Raw genomic sequence first — 14,812 nt, forward strand, 5'->3', positions numbered from 1 at the left:
ATATATTTTTAGTTTTAGGTGGACACAATATCTTTATTTTCTATTTTTATGTGGTGTTGAGGATCAAACCCAGCACCCTGCGCATGCCAGGTGAGTGCGTTACCACTTGAGCCACATCCCCAGCCCCATCTTCTTCCATTTTTGATAGGAGGACGGTGACGTCTAGTCCCTTCACTTGTGTAACAGATTATCTTTTCTCTCCCCTTTCCAGTAACCTTGCCTGCTAGATGCCTCCTCCTTCCTGCATCTTTAATCTCTCCCCTCCACTGGACCTGCCATCAGCACCCAACACTCACTAGCTCTCCAGCCATACGCAGATTCTCCTGGGTTGCCACACCACCGGCCCCACTGCTGCACTTCACAGCTGCACTCTCTGAAGGGCCCCCTCACACCTGTTTTCCCCACTTACCCTCACACTGCAGTCCACTCTGTCTGGCCTTCACACTGCAGTCCACTCTGTCTGGCCTTCCTGAGGTCTAATAGTACTTCCAAGGCTACCTAGTACTTTCTCATCAGCATTCCATGCAATGATCAGTTTCCTTCTTGACATTTTCCCTTCTCCTGGCTGCCTTTGAATCCTGTCCCCTGACCTCTGCTTCTGCCTATCCTCTGACCTCTCTTTTTTTTTTTTTAATATTTATTTATTTTTTAGTTTTCGGTGGACACAACATCTTTGTATGTGGTGCTGAGGATCGAACCTGGGCCCCACGCATGCCAGGCGAGCGCGCTACCGCTTGAGCCACATCTCCAGCCCCTCCTCTGACCTCTCTTGACCCTCCTCAGGCCCACTGCTGCATCTACCTCCCTTGCCACTTCTGAACATTATACTTCCTTAGGCCTCATATTCTCTGTGAGGGTAGGATGGACATCCCACCTCTTACCTAGATCTCCCCTGTGGTCTTGATGAAGTGGCCACCTCCTAGATACCTTCACTGGAGGGGGTAATTGGTATCTGCAACTCAAGGCACCCAGAATTAAGTTTCTGATTTTTGCCCCCAAATCATTTACTTCCCCGGTTTGACTCATCTCAGTAAATATATCATCCTCCATCCTGAAGACAAAACCTCGGAAGTGTCCCTGTTTCTGTTCCCTACATTCTGTCCATTTTGCCTTGACTTTAAGGAAGAGATGTGGAGACCTGCCTGCTGTGTCCCGCAGATGCTGGGCCAGGCCCTTCCACCCTGGCCTTGCTGCCTCGGGGGCTACAGTCTCATCATGAACTCCCACTGCTGCACTCCCCGAAAGCCATTTGCCATCTTTAGCTTGAGGAGCTTGTAAAAAGAGCAAGCTACCAGGCATAGGAGCCTTAATCCCAGCTACTGAGGAGGCAAAGACAGGAGGATGGCAAGTTCAAGGCCAGCCTGGGCAACTCACCAAGACCTGTCTCAAAATAGTAAACACAAGGGGCTGGGGGTGTAGCTCAGTGGTAGAGCTCCCTGGGTTCAATCTCTAGTACTGCAAACAAGAGCGACAACAAGACCAAAACTATCGGGATTGTGGGGTCCTGGATAGAGGCTGGGACAGAAAGTTAGTAAAGTTCAAATACAGTCTATAGTTAATAAACTCTTTCCACTGTTAATTTCCTGCTTTTTATAGTACAGTAAGACATTCACACAGGAGAAATGGGGTGAGGAATAAGGAGACTCCTTGTGCTACATTTACAGCTGATTTCTATGTCTAAAATTAGTTCAAATGAAAAATTTAAAACAAATTACAATGGGAAAAACAAATTGGATTGTGTCCTCTTAATCTCTGCAAGGCCTACACAGGCCTAGTGCATGACTCAGGTGCCCCTTGATGGCTCCCAGGGACCTGCCCACCTCTCGTTCCTCCCATAGCCCTTCCTCCCCTCCCTCTGCCTCGAGGACAAGGGCTTTCAGCTTTCTTTCAAGCTCTGACCATCCCCTGATCTTTTCCACACTGATCTCTCCAACCAGCAACCAGCGTGTCTTCCCCAGGCCTCCAGGGATGGGCTCCTGTCCACTCACTCTCCACCTCATAATCTTTTCCTGAGCAGCTCCTCTGAGCAGTCCCAGCAGTGTTCCACACACTTGCTGTTTTCTATCTCAGAGAGCTTTTGTTTACCTGGTGCCTCTGATTCTGGTGACTTGTGGACTTGTTTATGGTCCTCCCTCCTACTGGTTCCATGGAGATGGGGATAACACATATCATGCTCTCAGTTTTATTACTGGAGTCTGGCCTGGTCCTTAGTGGGCACTCAGAAGCAATAAGCAACTTCCTTTTCCCGACTATGGGAAGAAAGTTGATCTGTTTCCAGAGAAATAATGGACTGTCGGTACTGTTTTATTTGTCCTTTGTTTTCAAGCTACTTGCAGATGCATGGTGGTAGAGATGTGCTTTCGATTCTTTACATATCTGAACATCCTTTGTCTAGGCCTTCAGTTTGTTGTGTAGGGACTGAGATTAGAGAGCTGCAGTTGATGAGAGGCATTGCTATTGTCAGGACTTACAGCAGGCCGACCCCATTCTTGACGCCTTTCAGGAGCTTATAATTTACTGAAAGAATGAGCAGGATAAAAGTTAATATATACTCTCCTTTTTAAATTGCTGCAGAGATGCATGCACACAGATGTGTGCACATGCACAGATATCCTCATAAATGTGTGTTATATATTCTCATTTATACATATACAGAACTCTGTAATGCTTAGTCTTCAGAACATCCTGCAGTTCCTCCTGTCTTGGCAGGGAGAAGGGTGCAGAGAGCCATGGCCCCTTTTAGAGCCTGCAGCTCTTGTGCTACCTACCTTGGGTGAGTACCCATCATTGTGTCCAAAGACAGCTGATAAGATCTTCTCAGAGAGTGTTCTGGAAATTTCCTAGAGATGGTCTCAGTTACTAGAGATTGTGTTAACCGTGAATCTAGTTTTATTTCAAGGTGGAAATGAGGACATTGTAAATTAAGTATGAGGTAAATGTTTAAGAAATGAATGAAAGAGGATGTGGGGTCTGCTGGGGCTGAGAATAGTGGCTTGCCACCTGGTTCCCAGAAGGTGTCAGTATGAGTCCTTAAGGGAATTTGAAGTTTCCAGAGCACCTAACAGATGTTATGGTGAACCCCAGACCAGCAGAGCCTTATGCTGAAACCTGCTGCTTCGGGGTGGAGGCACCTCTGAGAAGTGCCCTGCAGAGGCTGTGACTTGATATCAGTGATCTGGGGATTTCTGGCCTGTGCACTGGCATTGTCACCTACATTCGTGTCAGAAAGGCTTAATATGCCAGTCAGCCAGCCGCAGGGGGTGAATCCTTGGACCAGGTGGAGATGGCAGGCAGGAGTTTGGTCTCTGGTGCTCATGCAGATCTCTCAGAGCCATGGTATTGTGTGGTGTTTGCACAACCTTGGTCCTGGTGGACTCTGCTAGAGGATCACACAGTAGGTTGGAGGAGGGTAGGGGCACCCTGGAGGCAGTAGTTCCCTTGAGAGAGCAAGTAGACAGCAGAGGTTGGCTGAGGTGACCTGGATTGATTTCTGCCGGCTTGGTGAATTTGCCTGGGGCCAAGGCTCATGGGAACTGTAGAGCAAAGCCTTGCCTGAAACACCTGCTCCCAGCCTGGCTGCTTTTACGGAGTCCTGTTCGCATTGTGGCCATGAGCCTACTTAAGCATTCAGGCCTTATGGCACTAGAGAGCCCCCAGCATGGCCATTTGTGCAGTAAGTTTTTATAATACATGTGTCGCTAGCAACGGGTGTGAAAGACCAGAGAGGTGGGGTATTTGATTTATGACCTGTTTTTAAGGATCATGTAGTAAAATTTAAAGTATATAAAAAGAGGAAAAGTTGGTATATATTATAAACATTCACATCAAAAACATTTTAGAGAATTATATGTCAAGCAAGATCAAACCACAAGACTCTGAATTAGATTTTTTAATCCATTTCATCCTGTGTTAAGATTTTTTAAAAAATATTCAAATGTTTCCAAGCTCTTATTTCTTTATTCTTAAAGATGAACTGCCATTTTCTTTGATTGAGTGTCTGTGTTGTTCTTCTGTTTTTGAGTTGGCTCTTTGTGCTACTAGGGTACAGGGCAGTTTCCCTTAGCATCCATACTGAATGTTCTTGTAATAAGTTAGAATTGATATTTTTTGATTTCACACTCAGTTTGCCTTATTATCCTGCCCATTCTTCTTTGGATAGCTTTTTCAGACCATAGCTATTTAATGAAGATGAGAAAGAGCTTTCCATTCGCAGTTCATCCCTTTCCACCAGTAAGGAGGGATGTAGGTCTTCATCATGTCGTTCAACGTGGTGTTGCCAGCAACATGTAGCTACTTAAATTTAAATTTCGATTCACAAACACAAATTCAAGCAGGGCATGGTGGTGCACGCCTGTAATCCTAGTGGCTTGGGAGGCTGAGGCAGGAGGATTGCGAGTTCAAAGCCAGCCTCAGCAAAAGCGAGGCCCTAAGGAACTCAGTGAGACCCTGTCTAAATAAAATACAAAATAGGGCTGGGGATGTGGCTCAGTGGTCGAGTGCCCCTGAGTTCAATCCCCGACAAAATGAAACACATATGCATTTCCTTGTTCATACTAGCCTCATTTCAAATGTCCAGTAGCCACACATACTAGAGGCTCCTGAGGTGCATGGCCATAGGGCATGTCTTTCACAGAAGATGCTTCATCCAGCCAGTAACCTGCTCTCACTCCACGTGTGTAGGAGCTTCCAGGGCCTCAACCAGAAGCCTCCCCAGTCTCCTAGGCCCCTCTGACAGTTCTTCTGCTGGTCCCACCTCTCATGGTTCTCTAAGTCCAGTTCCATCTGGTTGAAATATCAGGGCTCTTTTTATCAGCTGTATTGCAGGCCCTGATCTGCCTGAGCAGAGTTGCCCCTGATCCATGGCCATGAGTTAGTCTGGCCTTGTTTTATTCCTGTGTATGACTCCATCTCCATTTCTTCCATATGGCAGGAGCAGGCACCTTGGTCTGCAGAGAGAGCAGTCTTAACAGTTGTTTATGCTGGGGTTAATGGAGTTGTCACCTCTCAGCCTAGTTCACTTAGGACTTAAAGAACTCTGTATTCCTTTTATTTATTTCCCTATTATGATCAGGGTTTTTTATACTTTAACATGATTTGTGGTACCTCATCTGGTCCTTGCATGTTCTCCAAGTTTGAGTTATTTAACTGTTTTTTTTTCCTTGCAGCTTTACTCTCATTCTTGCTTCTTTCCTGATTTTTTAAAAAACTTATCTCAAGTTGCATTTATTTCCTTAATTTGTACTTATGACATATCTTTGAATCAATGGTATTTTTGTGTTAAGTATATTTTACCCTATTTATCATATTTCTTATTTTTAATAGAAAAGACTTTATAGTAGGTGTTAATTTAATGCTTTCAGTTTTTTCTTTTTTAAATTATAGAATATTCAGTGGGAAACTTCTTAATATTGAAAATAAATGAACATGAATCACACATGTAAATATGGAGGGATCTCAAATATAATGCTAAATAACAAAGTCAACTTTCAGAATACTTGTAAAGTGCTGTCATTTAGAAATACCTTCCAGAACATTTTAGTGCTGCACATTAGTTGGCATTACATATGTGCACAGTAGAAACCCAAAGAGTCTTGGGGCTTGAACCATGTGGTGGCATTCTATTTCCCAGATCAGTGGGACCAATTGTCTTAAGTCTATTTTTCCTGACATATTTCTATGTTTAAACATATTTTGTAATAAGTTCAAATTTTTATAAGCAAAAAAATATTTCACAATATAGAAAATGAATCTTTTCCATAATCCAATTATCCTGGTCTATGTTGTATCTGTGTTTTTAATACACTCTAGAGTTGTTCAGAATACCATGATGCTAGCTGGTTGTCATGTCCCTTCTCTGAGTACTCAACTGTCTTGTGGCCAGCACTTCTCCTGGTGCTTCTGGAACCTTCCTTCCTGGACTTTGGCCCACTTCTATCTCTGCTCTAATATTAGCAGTTCTTTCAGGTTCTAGAGCTGAGCTTAACTTTCTACCATGTTATCAGTGAACCTTGAGGATTCCTCCAGCCCCTTTTTGTGAGTGAGTGCCATAGATGGCAGCTCCAGGTCACTGTTTTTTGTAAGCAAAGTCTCTGCGTGTCACTGGCAGTGGGACCCATCCCCAGACCTTGACTCTCGTACCAGGCCACCCACCACTTGCCACCTTGCTTTCTATTTTTGTTTTGATCATGGCTGAGTCTGTAGCATAGTTGTGATGTCCTTGAGGCTTACATGCAGATCCCATGCTGTGCATTGTGGGAGCGTGTCCCCCAGCTCTGACCTCCCAAGTAGTGGAGTGGGCCCTGCTCATAACCTCTCGCCCAACATGGAGCAACTTTGGAGGTTATTGGAATTACACCTCACAAACACTGCTTTGATTCTCTTAAAAAGGGCTAAAAAAAAGAAAAACTACCACTGACAGTGAGATGAAATTAGACCTTGGAGGTATCTACGAAGAAAAAAGTTTTGTGTTTTTCCATTAGGGAGCTAAAGCAAATCTGCCACGTGCCCCTTGAACAAGAAAATGCAGTCTGAGAAACTGCTTCAGTTGCCTTCAGCCAATATGCAAAACACTCGCCAGGGGAAAGAAAACCTGAATGCAAGTTGAAAAGGGTGATTTGAGAAGTTCAAAATTCACAGCAAGCAGGTGCCTGTGCGGGGCATGTGGCCTGGGAAGTAACCGGAAGCTGTGGTAAACGTTTCCATGCAGCGGTAGTTGAGGCCTGGTGTAGCTGCTCCTGTGGAGGTTAACCAAGAACCTTCAGTCACTTGTCTTTCCCTCTGAATAATCTGAAGCCTACTGGAGAGGTGGTTGGGTGGCTTGAGGTCTGCACTGCTGTCCCTCCCAGCCCACGTGCTCTTTGGGGCCGTGATTTCAGGCAGGTCAGCAGAAAGTGTCTTTGTGCGACCACACTCCCAGAGGCGCTCTCACCATGAGGACAGCCTGCCTTCCGGCTTGTGTGGCCAAGTGTCCAGAAGGCAGTGAGGCCAGCAGTGCACACATGCTGTGTGGTGACATGTGGGAAGGTGAGATGCCAGCTGGGGTGAAGGCCCCACCATTCTGGACTATGCTGCAAAAGCAAGAGCTACAGACTTGGTGATACTTGGAGCTATCTTGTGAAGGTCAAATTTTGTTTTGTTTAATTTCTCCAAGACTTCTGAACTCTTGCCATGTACAGTTTTCAGTTTTTCAAGGTAATTTAGCCTTATTTCTTATTTATATGGTTTTCCATTCTAGCTCTACCACATTATTTCTAAGCCCTTATTTTAAAATATTTTCCTTTTGCCCTACCCCTGTCCACTCCTTTACATTGAATTCGTGGGAGTATGTATTTCTTCCTGGCTTTATTTTATTTCTTCTTGGGGGGGAAAAAAAAGAAATCTTAAAACTGTTGCATCTTGTTGAAGTTCACATAACTTTATTTTTTTTCTTTAAATTTTTTTTCAATTCCCAGTACCACAAAAAAAAAAAATTAAAAAATAGTTTTATTGAGGAATAATTCACATGCCATGCAATTAACTCCTCTAAAGTGTGCAATTTAATGATTTTGAGCATTTTCGAGCTGTGAAAACATCATCACAATTTGATTTTATGTGTTCATCACCCCATAAAGTAACCCTGTGCTCATCAGCAGTAGCCGCTCCTTCCCCTGCCAGACCTTAGGCAAACGCCAGTTTGCTTTCTGCCTCCACAGATCTCCCTGTTCTGGACATTTCACATAAATGGAATTGCACAGTATGTGGTCCTTTGTGACTGGCTTCTTTCAGTGAGCAACATACCATTTTATTTCTATTTTCAGTGTATTGTCTTATTTTGATTTTTCCAATTATTTAGCTGCCATCTATGCTTAGATTTTTTTTAAAGCGAGAGAGAGAGAGAGAGAGAGAATTTTTTTTAATATTTATTTTTTAGTTTTCAGCGGACACAACATCTTCGTTTGTATGTGGTGCTGAGGATTGAACCCGGGCTGCACGCATGCCAGGCGAGCGCACTACACATCCCCAGCCCCTATGCTTAGATTTTAAATGTAGTTTTCCATTTCTTTTCTTTCTACAATCTGTTTTCTATTATGTCTGTTCTGTACTTAAATTTGCACCTCTTTTTTTAATATTTATTTTTTAGCTTTTTATGTGGACACAATATCTTTATTTTTTTATGTGGTGTTGAGGATCGAACCCAGCAGCCCGCGCATGCCAGGCGAGTGTGCTACCACCGCTTGAGCCACATCCCCAGCCCAAATTTGCACCTCTTAACCCTCAAATTAACTGTCATTTCTTAGTTCTCTGGAAAGAGAACGTGGCCTCTGAAGCCGTGGTGCACACTGTGCAGGTGGTCTGGCCCCTCTTCTGCATTCAGTGTCACCACGTGGTGTGTGCCTGTCCCCTGGCTAGCTGTCTGTCTCTCTCAGCTCCTGTGCCTCCCTCCTCGCAGCCTCCTCTGGTCACTCTCATACTGATACACCCAGCACCCCAGAGCCGTCCTGGACCTTCATTTCCCTTTCGTTGTCTGCAGTTCATTGTAAAAGTACTTCAGTCCTTCTGAAGAGGCTGTCCGTACGTGACTGGGACTGTGACGTTTCCTCTTCCTGCCATCCTCCCCTTCACTTGCGTCCCTCACTCAGTTAACTGACTTGCTCCAAAGCATTGCTAGAGACTTTCTCAGGAGAAGCCTGTCTTCACCTTACCTTTCCCTCTGCATATGTATCAACCCACTCAAGGCTCCGCAGCCCTGTGAAGTGGATCAGGACCATGTTATGGTGTTTCTTTTTCAAAGAACATTGAAGTAAAAGTTTTTGTCTGATTCAGTTTCTACAGCTAGAGCACTCTTTTCCCTGTTCATGTCCAAACCTCAGTAAGGACTAAATACAGATTTAATTTGTTGGGTAAATGAATGAGCAAACAAACAGAAGAGTAGCTGACAGGCAGTTTTCACTGTGCCACATGTGATCCCAGAGCAGTGGGTCCTGGGCCTCGAGAAGGCACATGGTATTAAAGGGCAGTTCAGGGTTCAGAAGTGGGAGGCATGGCCTGTGAACTCTGGCAGCAGTGTGACACCAAGTGTAGGCCTCAGGAGGGGGCGGCACAGCATGGTCACTAAGTGGCTATCTATCTGGTCATCTGCCTTTGGCCATGATGGCTATGTGCTTATGAATGACCAGAAGAGCAGGGGAAACTGGACGTAGAAAGTACCTGTTCAGGAAAGAGAGAGAGACTTCTAAAAGCTTCATTAGACTGAAGTCTTAATCAAGTCAGGTTAAACAGGTCTGGTGTCCACCCTTTGCTTTTTACCTTCTTGAGTAAAATCTGCCTCCTATTTTATTCTTTGGGATGTCATTTTTAAAAAGAGGTTAAATTTTACCAGTAGCCATTTGCTGTCCAAACCTGTGACTTATCATCAAATGTTGTACCAGCCAGGACAAACTGGTCTTTGTGATTATCTGTGCCACAGAAGTGGGAGGGCTTTTACCCATTCAGAATATTTTAATGTGAACAGATATTTTTTTCCACCAAAACTTTTGCTTTTCGTTAGTAGAAACAACAGATAATTATAAAATATAATACCTAACACTTCGTAGGCCCTGGGTATTTGGTAGGTTAAAAGAGCTTTTAATATTTAATTGTCCTTGTTGACTGATTGCATTTAGTTTAAATAATTTTCATGCTACTTGGCCCTTTTACACCTAGTTGTAAGGAAATATATGACGTGAAATGAAAAGATATTTGTAGAATATTTACAAACCAGCCCAAACTGATTGGCTCTCTTATGTTGATTGTAAGTCCTTAGTGATGACAGCTTCTAGATACTAGTTGTGTTATGCTTTTAACTCACGTTATTCCTTAAGACGGTCTTTGCTTGCTAGTTCCTCTTCTTTTCCTTTTGCCCTGACAGGCCCTTGATTCTTGGTGATTGAGGATTTCTCACTCAAACCAAGAGTCCCACAGAAAAAAGACCAGGACAAAGAGGCCAGAATCATTTTTATTTTCCAAAATGGACTTTGGTACTCTCAAAAATTCACTTAGCTCACAAAAGTTAATCACCAGTATGCACAGGGCAAAATTTTTGTCCTTAAAGAATTGGTGCAACACAGCTGTCCCTCAGTATCAATGAGCGATTATTTCTAGGACCTCCAGAGGACATCAAAATCTGAGGATACTCAAGTCCCTTAAGCAAAAAAAGTATATTTCAGCCAGGTGTAGTGGCACACACCTGTAATCACAGAGACTCATGAGGCTGAGACAGGAGGATCACATGAAGTGCTAAGCAACTCAGTGAGACCCTGTCTCTAATAAAATACAAAATAGGGCTGGGGATGTGGCTCAGTGGTCGAGTGCCCCTGAGTTCAATCCCTGGTGCATATAATCTGTGCAATTCTCTGGTATAGTTTAAAGCATGTCTAGGTTACTTATAATACCTAATTTAATGTAAATGCTATGTACATGTTTGTTACTGTTGGAGACATACAGACAAGGGAAAAGTCTGTGCATGTTCATTACAGATGGAGGGTTTTTTTTTTTTTTTCCAAATGTTTCTGATCCACAGTTGATTGAAGCCATGAGTGTGGATAAGGCGGGCTGATTGTATGTAAGAAAGTCAAGGATGTGGTCATGTCTGTCTCAACATGCTGCTGTAGATACATCCCTCCCCAGACAGGAACACTAAAGGAAGCACCATCCCTCTCTGCAACCTGTGTAAAATTAAGCTAATAAAAGGTATAAATGTTAGGTTGAAAATAAATTACCAGGAAAAGATATGAAATTTTTTATTTATTATTCTCCTACATATGCTGCATTTAACAAAATAAATCACTTCCCTGCCTTATTTTGACCTTCTCTTCAGAAAAATCATTCTTGTGAACTTGGACCCTGGGGTCCATGTGTGTGCTTACTCATTAAATCATTAACTTTCATGACTTAAGGCGTTGGCTAGGCTTGAGCTCAGGAACCGAGTCCTGACACATTTCTTAAGTTGTGTCCCAGCAGCAGCTGAGCCCTGCCTTACTGCATCATGCTGCTGTCCCTCCAGTGTGGGCACAGGCTTCACTTTAAATTTAGCTTTCCTTATTGAAGCATAAATAGAAAGATATTTAATTTACTCACCAAACTTTCTTACTGTGAACACCTACGCTTGACCTTTGTAACACTAGCAGTATTATGTTGCCGCTACAAGTTGGTCATTTAGAACTCCCTAAAGAAAGATAATCCAAGTTAGAAACGAATTTGATTTAACAGTTCTGCATGTGATTTTGTACATAGAAGGAGCATGAGAAAGATTCCTGGTGACAAAAGGTAAAACGCCATGTTGAGCCAGGCATGATGGCGCACGCCTATAATCCTAGCAGCTCGAGAGGCTGAGGAAGAAGGATCACGAATTCAAAGGCAGCCTCAGCAAAAGTGAGGTGCTAAGCAATTCAATGAGACCCTGTCTCTAAACAAAATACAAAATAGGGATGGGGTATGGTTCAGTGGTCAAGTGCCCTGGAGCTCAATCCCCGGTACCCGTGCCCCACCCCCCCACCCCCACCCCCGCCCAAAAAAAAAAAAAAACCCACCAGGTTGTTAGTAACAGCTAAAGCTATTGAGTGTGTGCCATGTGCCAGGCCCTGCTGGAGAGGCTGTGTGTGTGTGTGTGTGTGTGTGTGAACCATCTGAGCCTCACATGAGCTCTGAGGGGGAATCCTGCTCTTAGCTCACGTTAGGGATGAGAAACCCAGTTGCAGAGGAATGAAGTGCCTTACTTAGGCCCCACGGAGGATGTGGTGGAGCCTGAGAGCCTGAGCCCAACTCTTGGGCTCCTCTCTAGAAGCCAGGCCCTTGTCCATTGCAGCAGCTGCTTAGAACAGAAGTGTTGCCTGACTTTACAGACTTGGAGTAGGTTCCACTATCATTTCCTGACTTCCATGTCTCTCACTCCCTTCCTACCCCCATGGCTGGCATTTTCACCAGCTCCCTGGCTTGTCCTCAGTCTTACTCCTGTTCATTATTCTCTTCATTGCCCTCCTGCTGCCCCCAGGATGCAGACTCCTGGGAATGTCCCACAGGCATGCTCCACAGATAGTGTGGGCTGCTCTCACACACACTATGTTCCCAGCCACACTGAGGTCAGCACCATCCCTCAGCAGTGCCTGCCACAACTCCTTTGTTGGGGGGACCTCTGTGGACTCTTCTGGTAACACCTGCTACCTGGTGGTGCTGCCTGGCCCTGAGCTAACCGTGTAGAGGATGCTTCATCAGGAGGCCTTCTGTCTTGGTCTGGGCTGCCATAACAGAATGCCACAGATTGAGTAATCTGTAAAGAACAGAGGTTTATGTCTCACAGTCCTGGAAGGCTGGGAAGCCTGAGGTCGAGGCGCTGTCATACAGCCAGTAGTCTGTTGAGGGCTGCATTCTCCAGGGGGGAGGAACTCTGTGTCTTTGAGGGTGAAAGGTAGAAGAGTGAGCTGGCCAAGTGCAGCTGATGGGCCTTAGTCCCATCCATGAGGGAGTGCCCTGGTCACCTCACTCCTCTTACAGACCCCCACCTCTTAATACTATCACATTGGCCACCCCCAAATTTTAGAGGGGACACATTTAAGCCACAGCATCTTCTGTGCAGAGTGCTACTCTTTCATGCTTTTCAGAGGATCCCATGTCAGCCTGTGCCTCAGCCACCCAACCACACTCACACCTACTTGTTTTCCTTGCCCCCCTTCAAGTGATGGGCTCTACACAGGGCACAACGGTGGCTGCCATGTCCATTCCTGTCTTCCTCACACCCTTTACAGTGTGTGGTAAACAGGAAGTGCTTAATAAATGTTTGGTGAATGAGTGCAACTTGGTATCTCAATTACCAAGTGACGACAAGCCTCAGGAATGTGTGCAATGAGGCTGGTGTGGGCTCACAGTGACAGACAGGCAGCTGCTGCTCCCTGCCGAGGTGCACTCCACCTGGTGGACAGACGCTTTGCTGTGCTCAGGCTCAGGGCTCCTCACTCAGCCTCCTCTGCTCTAGGTGCCACCCGTCTCTGGGCATATCTGTCTGTGCTTTCTCTTGCAGTGCTGGAGCTGCACAGGGAGCAGACAAGCAGTTGTCTGGATAAAGGACCCTCCCTGTGTTTGAGGTCACCCTGGGCTGGGGACAGTCCTTTACAGATGGCAAGAATGGGTGTTTATCAACCCAAGTGGTATGCAGAGCCACCAATCCAAGAGAGTACATGCCACCTTCACAAAGAGGTCATGTGACCCCTCCATAGAGGAATTCGTCCTGCTCACTCCAGCCCCCCAAGGTGGAAGCGTGCAGCCATTATTCCAAGAATATGTAGCATGAGTAAACGGTTCGTCTATCATGGAGGCTGATGGACTCCCTGAGGCTACATCTGTCTGAGAAGAGCTTGCAATGCACTCATAATAAATGACCCACTCACATTTTCACTTTACTTCCACCTTTCAGGAGCACGTTCTCTACAGAGAGCAAGATCAAGCTGCGTTTCAGTCAACCGTGGTTTCAACCTGTGCTGATTGTAATTTTTATCCATCATAGGTTTGAAGACATACCTGATATCGGGTCAGAGAGCCAAGGAGTCTCACTGCAGCTGTGCAGAGGCCTTGCTTTCTGGCTTTGAGGTCCTTGACGGCTCACAGGTGTCCTCAGGCCCTAGGGGACAGGGGACAGCATCACCAGGGAGTGTCAGTGACTTGGCGCAGACTGTCAAAACCTTTGATAACCTTAAGGTTAGTTTTTTTTTTTCCTTCTTCTAAATCTTTATATTAATTCTGCAGTAGAACACGTGAAATAATGAACGGCCTTTGGCAAAGGACTCAGAATGCCTTTCGATTTGATTTTCACGATTTTTAAACAGTATAAATAGTTAGCAGCATTTTGCATTTTTAATATCCTTGCTTTTTGACATTTTATGCACCTCCATTTCCTTTCTGCATTGCATAAAGATGTTTTTTCACCTGAGTTATTAGTTATTTTCTTTTTCTGCGACTATGTTGTCTTTGGGGATTTCTAAAAACTATTGATAAATGACAGTACAGGTAATTTCCTTGCATTTTGCTCAGAGAGCTGGTTTCTGTTTTATTTCAGAGACTACTTTATCAGATATTCCTGTGACTCTTAAAATTCTGTGATTATCTTAAATTTTGTTGGTGTAGGTGAATCTTGCATGTGGCTCACTGAAGAGAGTACATGCTGCTGAGAACATTATGGTATTTCAGTGTAAGAAGAAAGGCCTCCGGGTGGCAGTCTAGAAGTGCCTACTTCTGGACTGATGTTCTGTCATAATGAACTACCAGGAACTGATACACTTGACCTTGGGCCTATGAAGTCATTCTTATTTATGAGCTATTCCTCAGTTTTCACTTTGGATTTAGTTCCCCTGCTGGTACATTCTGTTTATCTTTATAGTTTAAATATTTGCTGTTTCCATTTTTTAAAAGAGAATGAGACAGTTATGACAGTTCTTCTTCACTATTTGGGCTCTCAGATAACAAAACGATGTTAGTTAGGATGATAGCCTGTTGTACCTGCTTTGAACCAGTATGTTTCTACTTATGCACATGATTAGCAGACTTGAAAGCTAGCTATTGGTCTTTGAGCTTAATGGTCTTCATAATATAGCCATCCACTGCAGTGTCTGGGTTATCCTACTATGTTGGAAGCTGTCGTCCTATCATCCAGTTACTTCTGGTAATTATTGTGTTCAGGACTATTGACAGTGCTTTTATATTTTTCTCCTTGTGTGCTTCATTAATTTAATGCACTTTCTTGGTCCTAGCACTGTTGACATTTTGGACCCGATAATCCCATGTCATGGAGCTGTCCTGTCGCTGTCAG

The 14,812-nt window shown here is 44.4% G+C and overlaps 1 protein-coding gene across 1 annotated transcript in view; it reads left to right on the plus strand.

Moving 5' to 3' along the window:
- Positions 1 to 14,812, plus strand: part of Adcy9 (adenylate cyclase 9) — a 108,836-nt gene that overhangs the window by 56,886 nt on the left and 37,138 nt on the right. The window contains exon 3 of the mRNA XM_015490800.2: positions 13,514 to 13,704. Coding sequence (XP_015346286.1) covers positions 13,514 to 13,704 — 191 coding nt within the window. The remainder of the gene's footprint in view (positions 1 to 13,513; positions 13,705 to 14,812) is intronic.

The sequence above is a fragment of the Marmota marmota genome, unplaced genomic scaffold (genome assembly GCF_001458135.2).
Source record: "Marmota marmota marmota unplaced genomic scaffold, marMar, whole genome shotgun sequence".
In the NCBI taxonomy this organism is placed as follows: domain Eukaryota; kingdom Metazoa; phylum Chordata; class Mammalia; order Rodentia; family Sciuridae; genus Marmota; species Marmota marmota.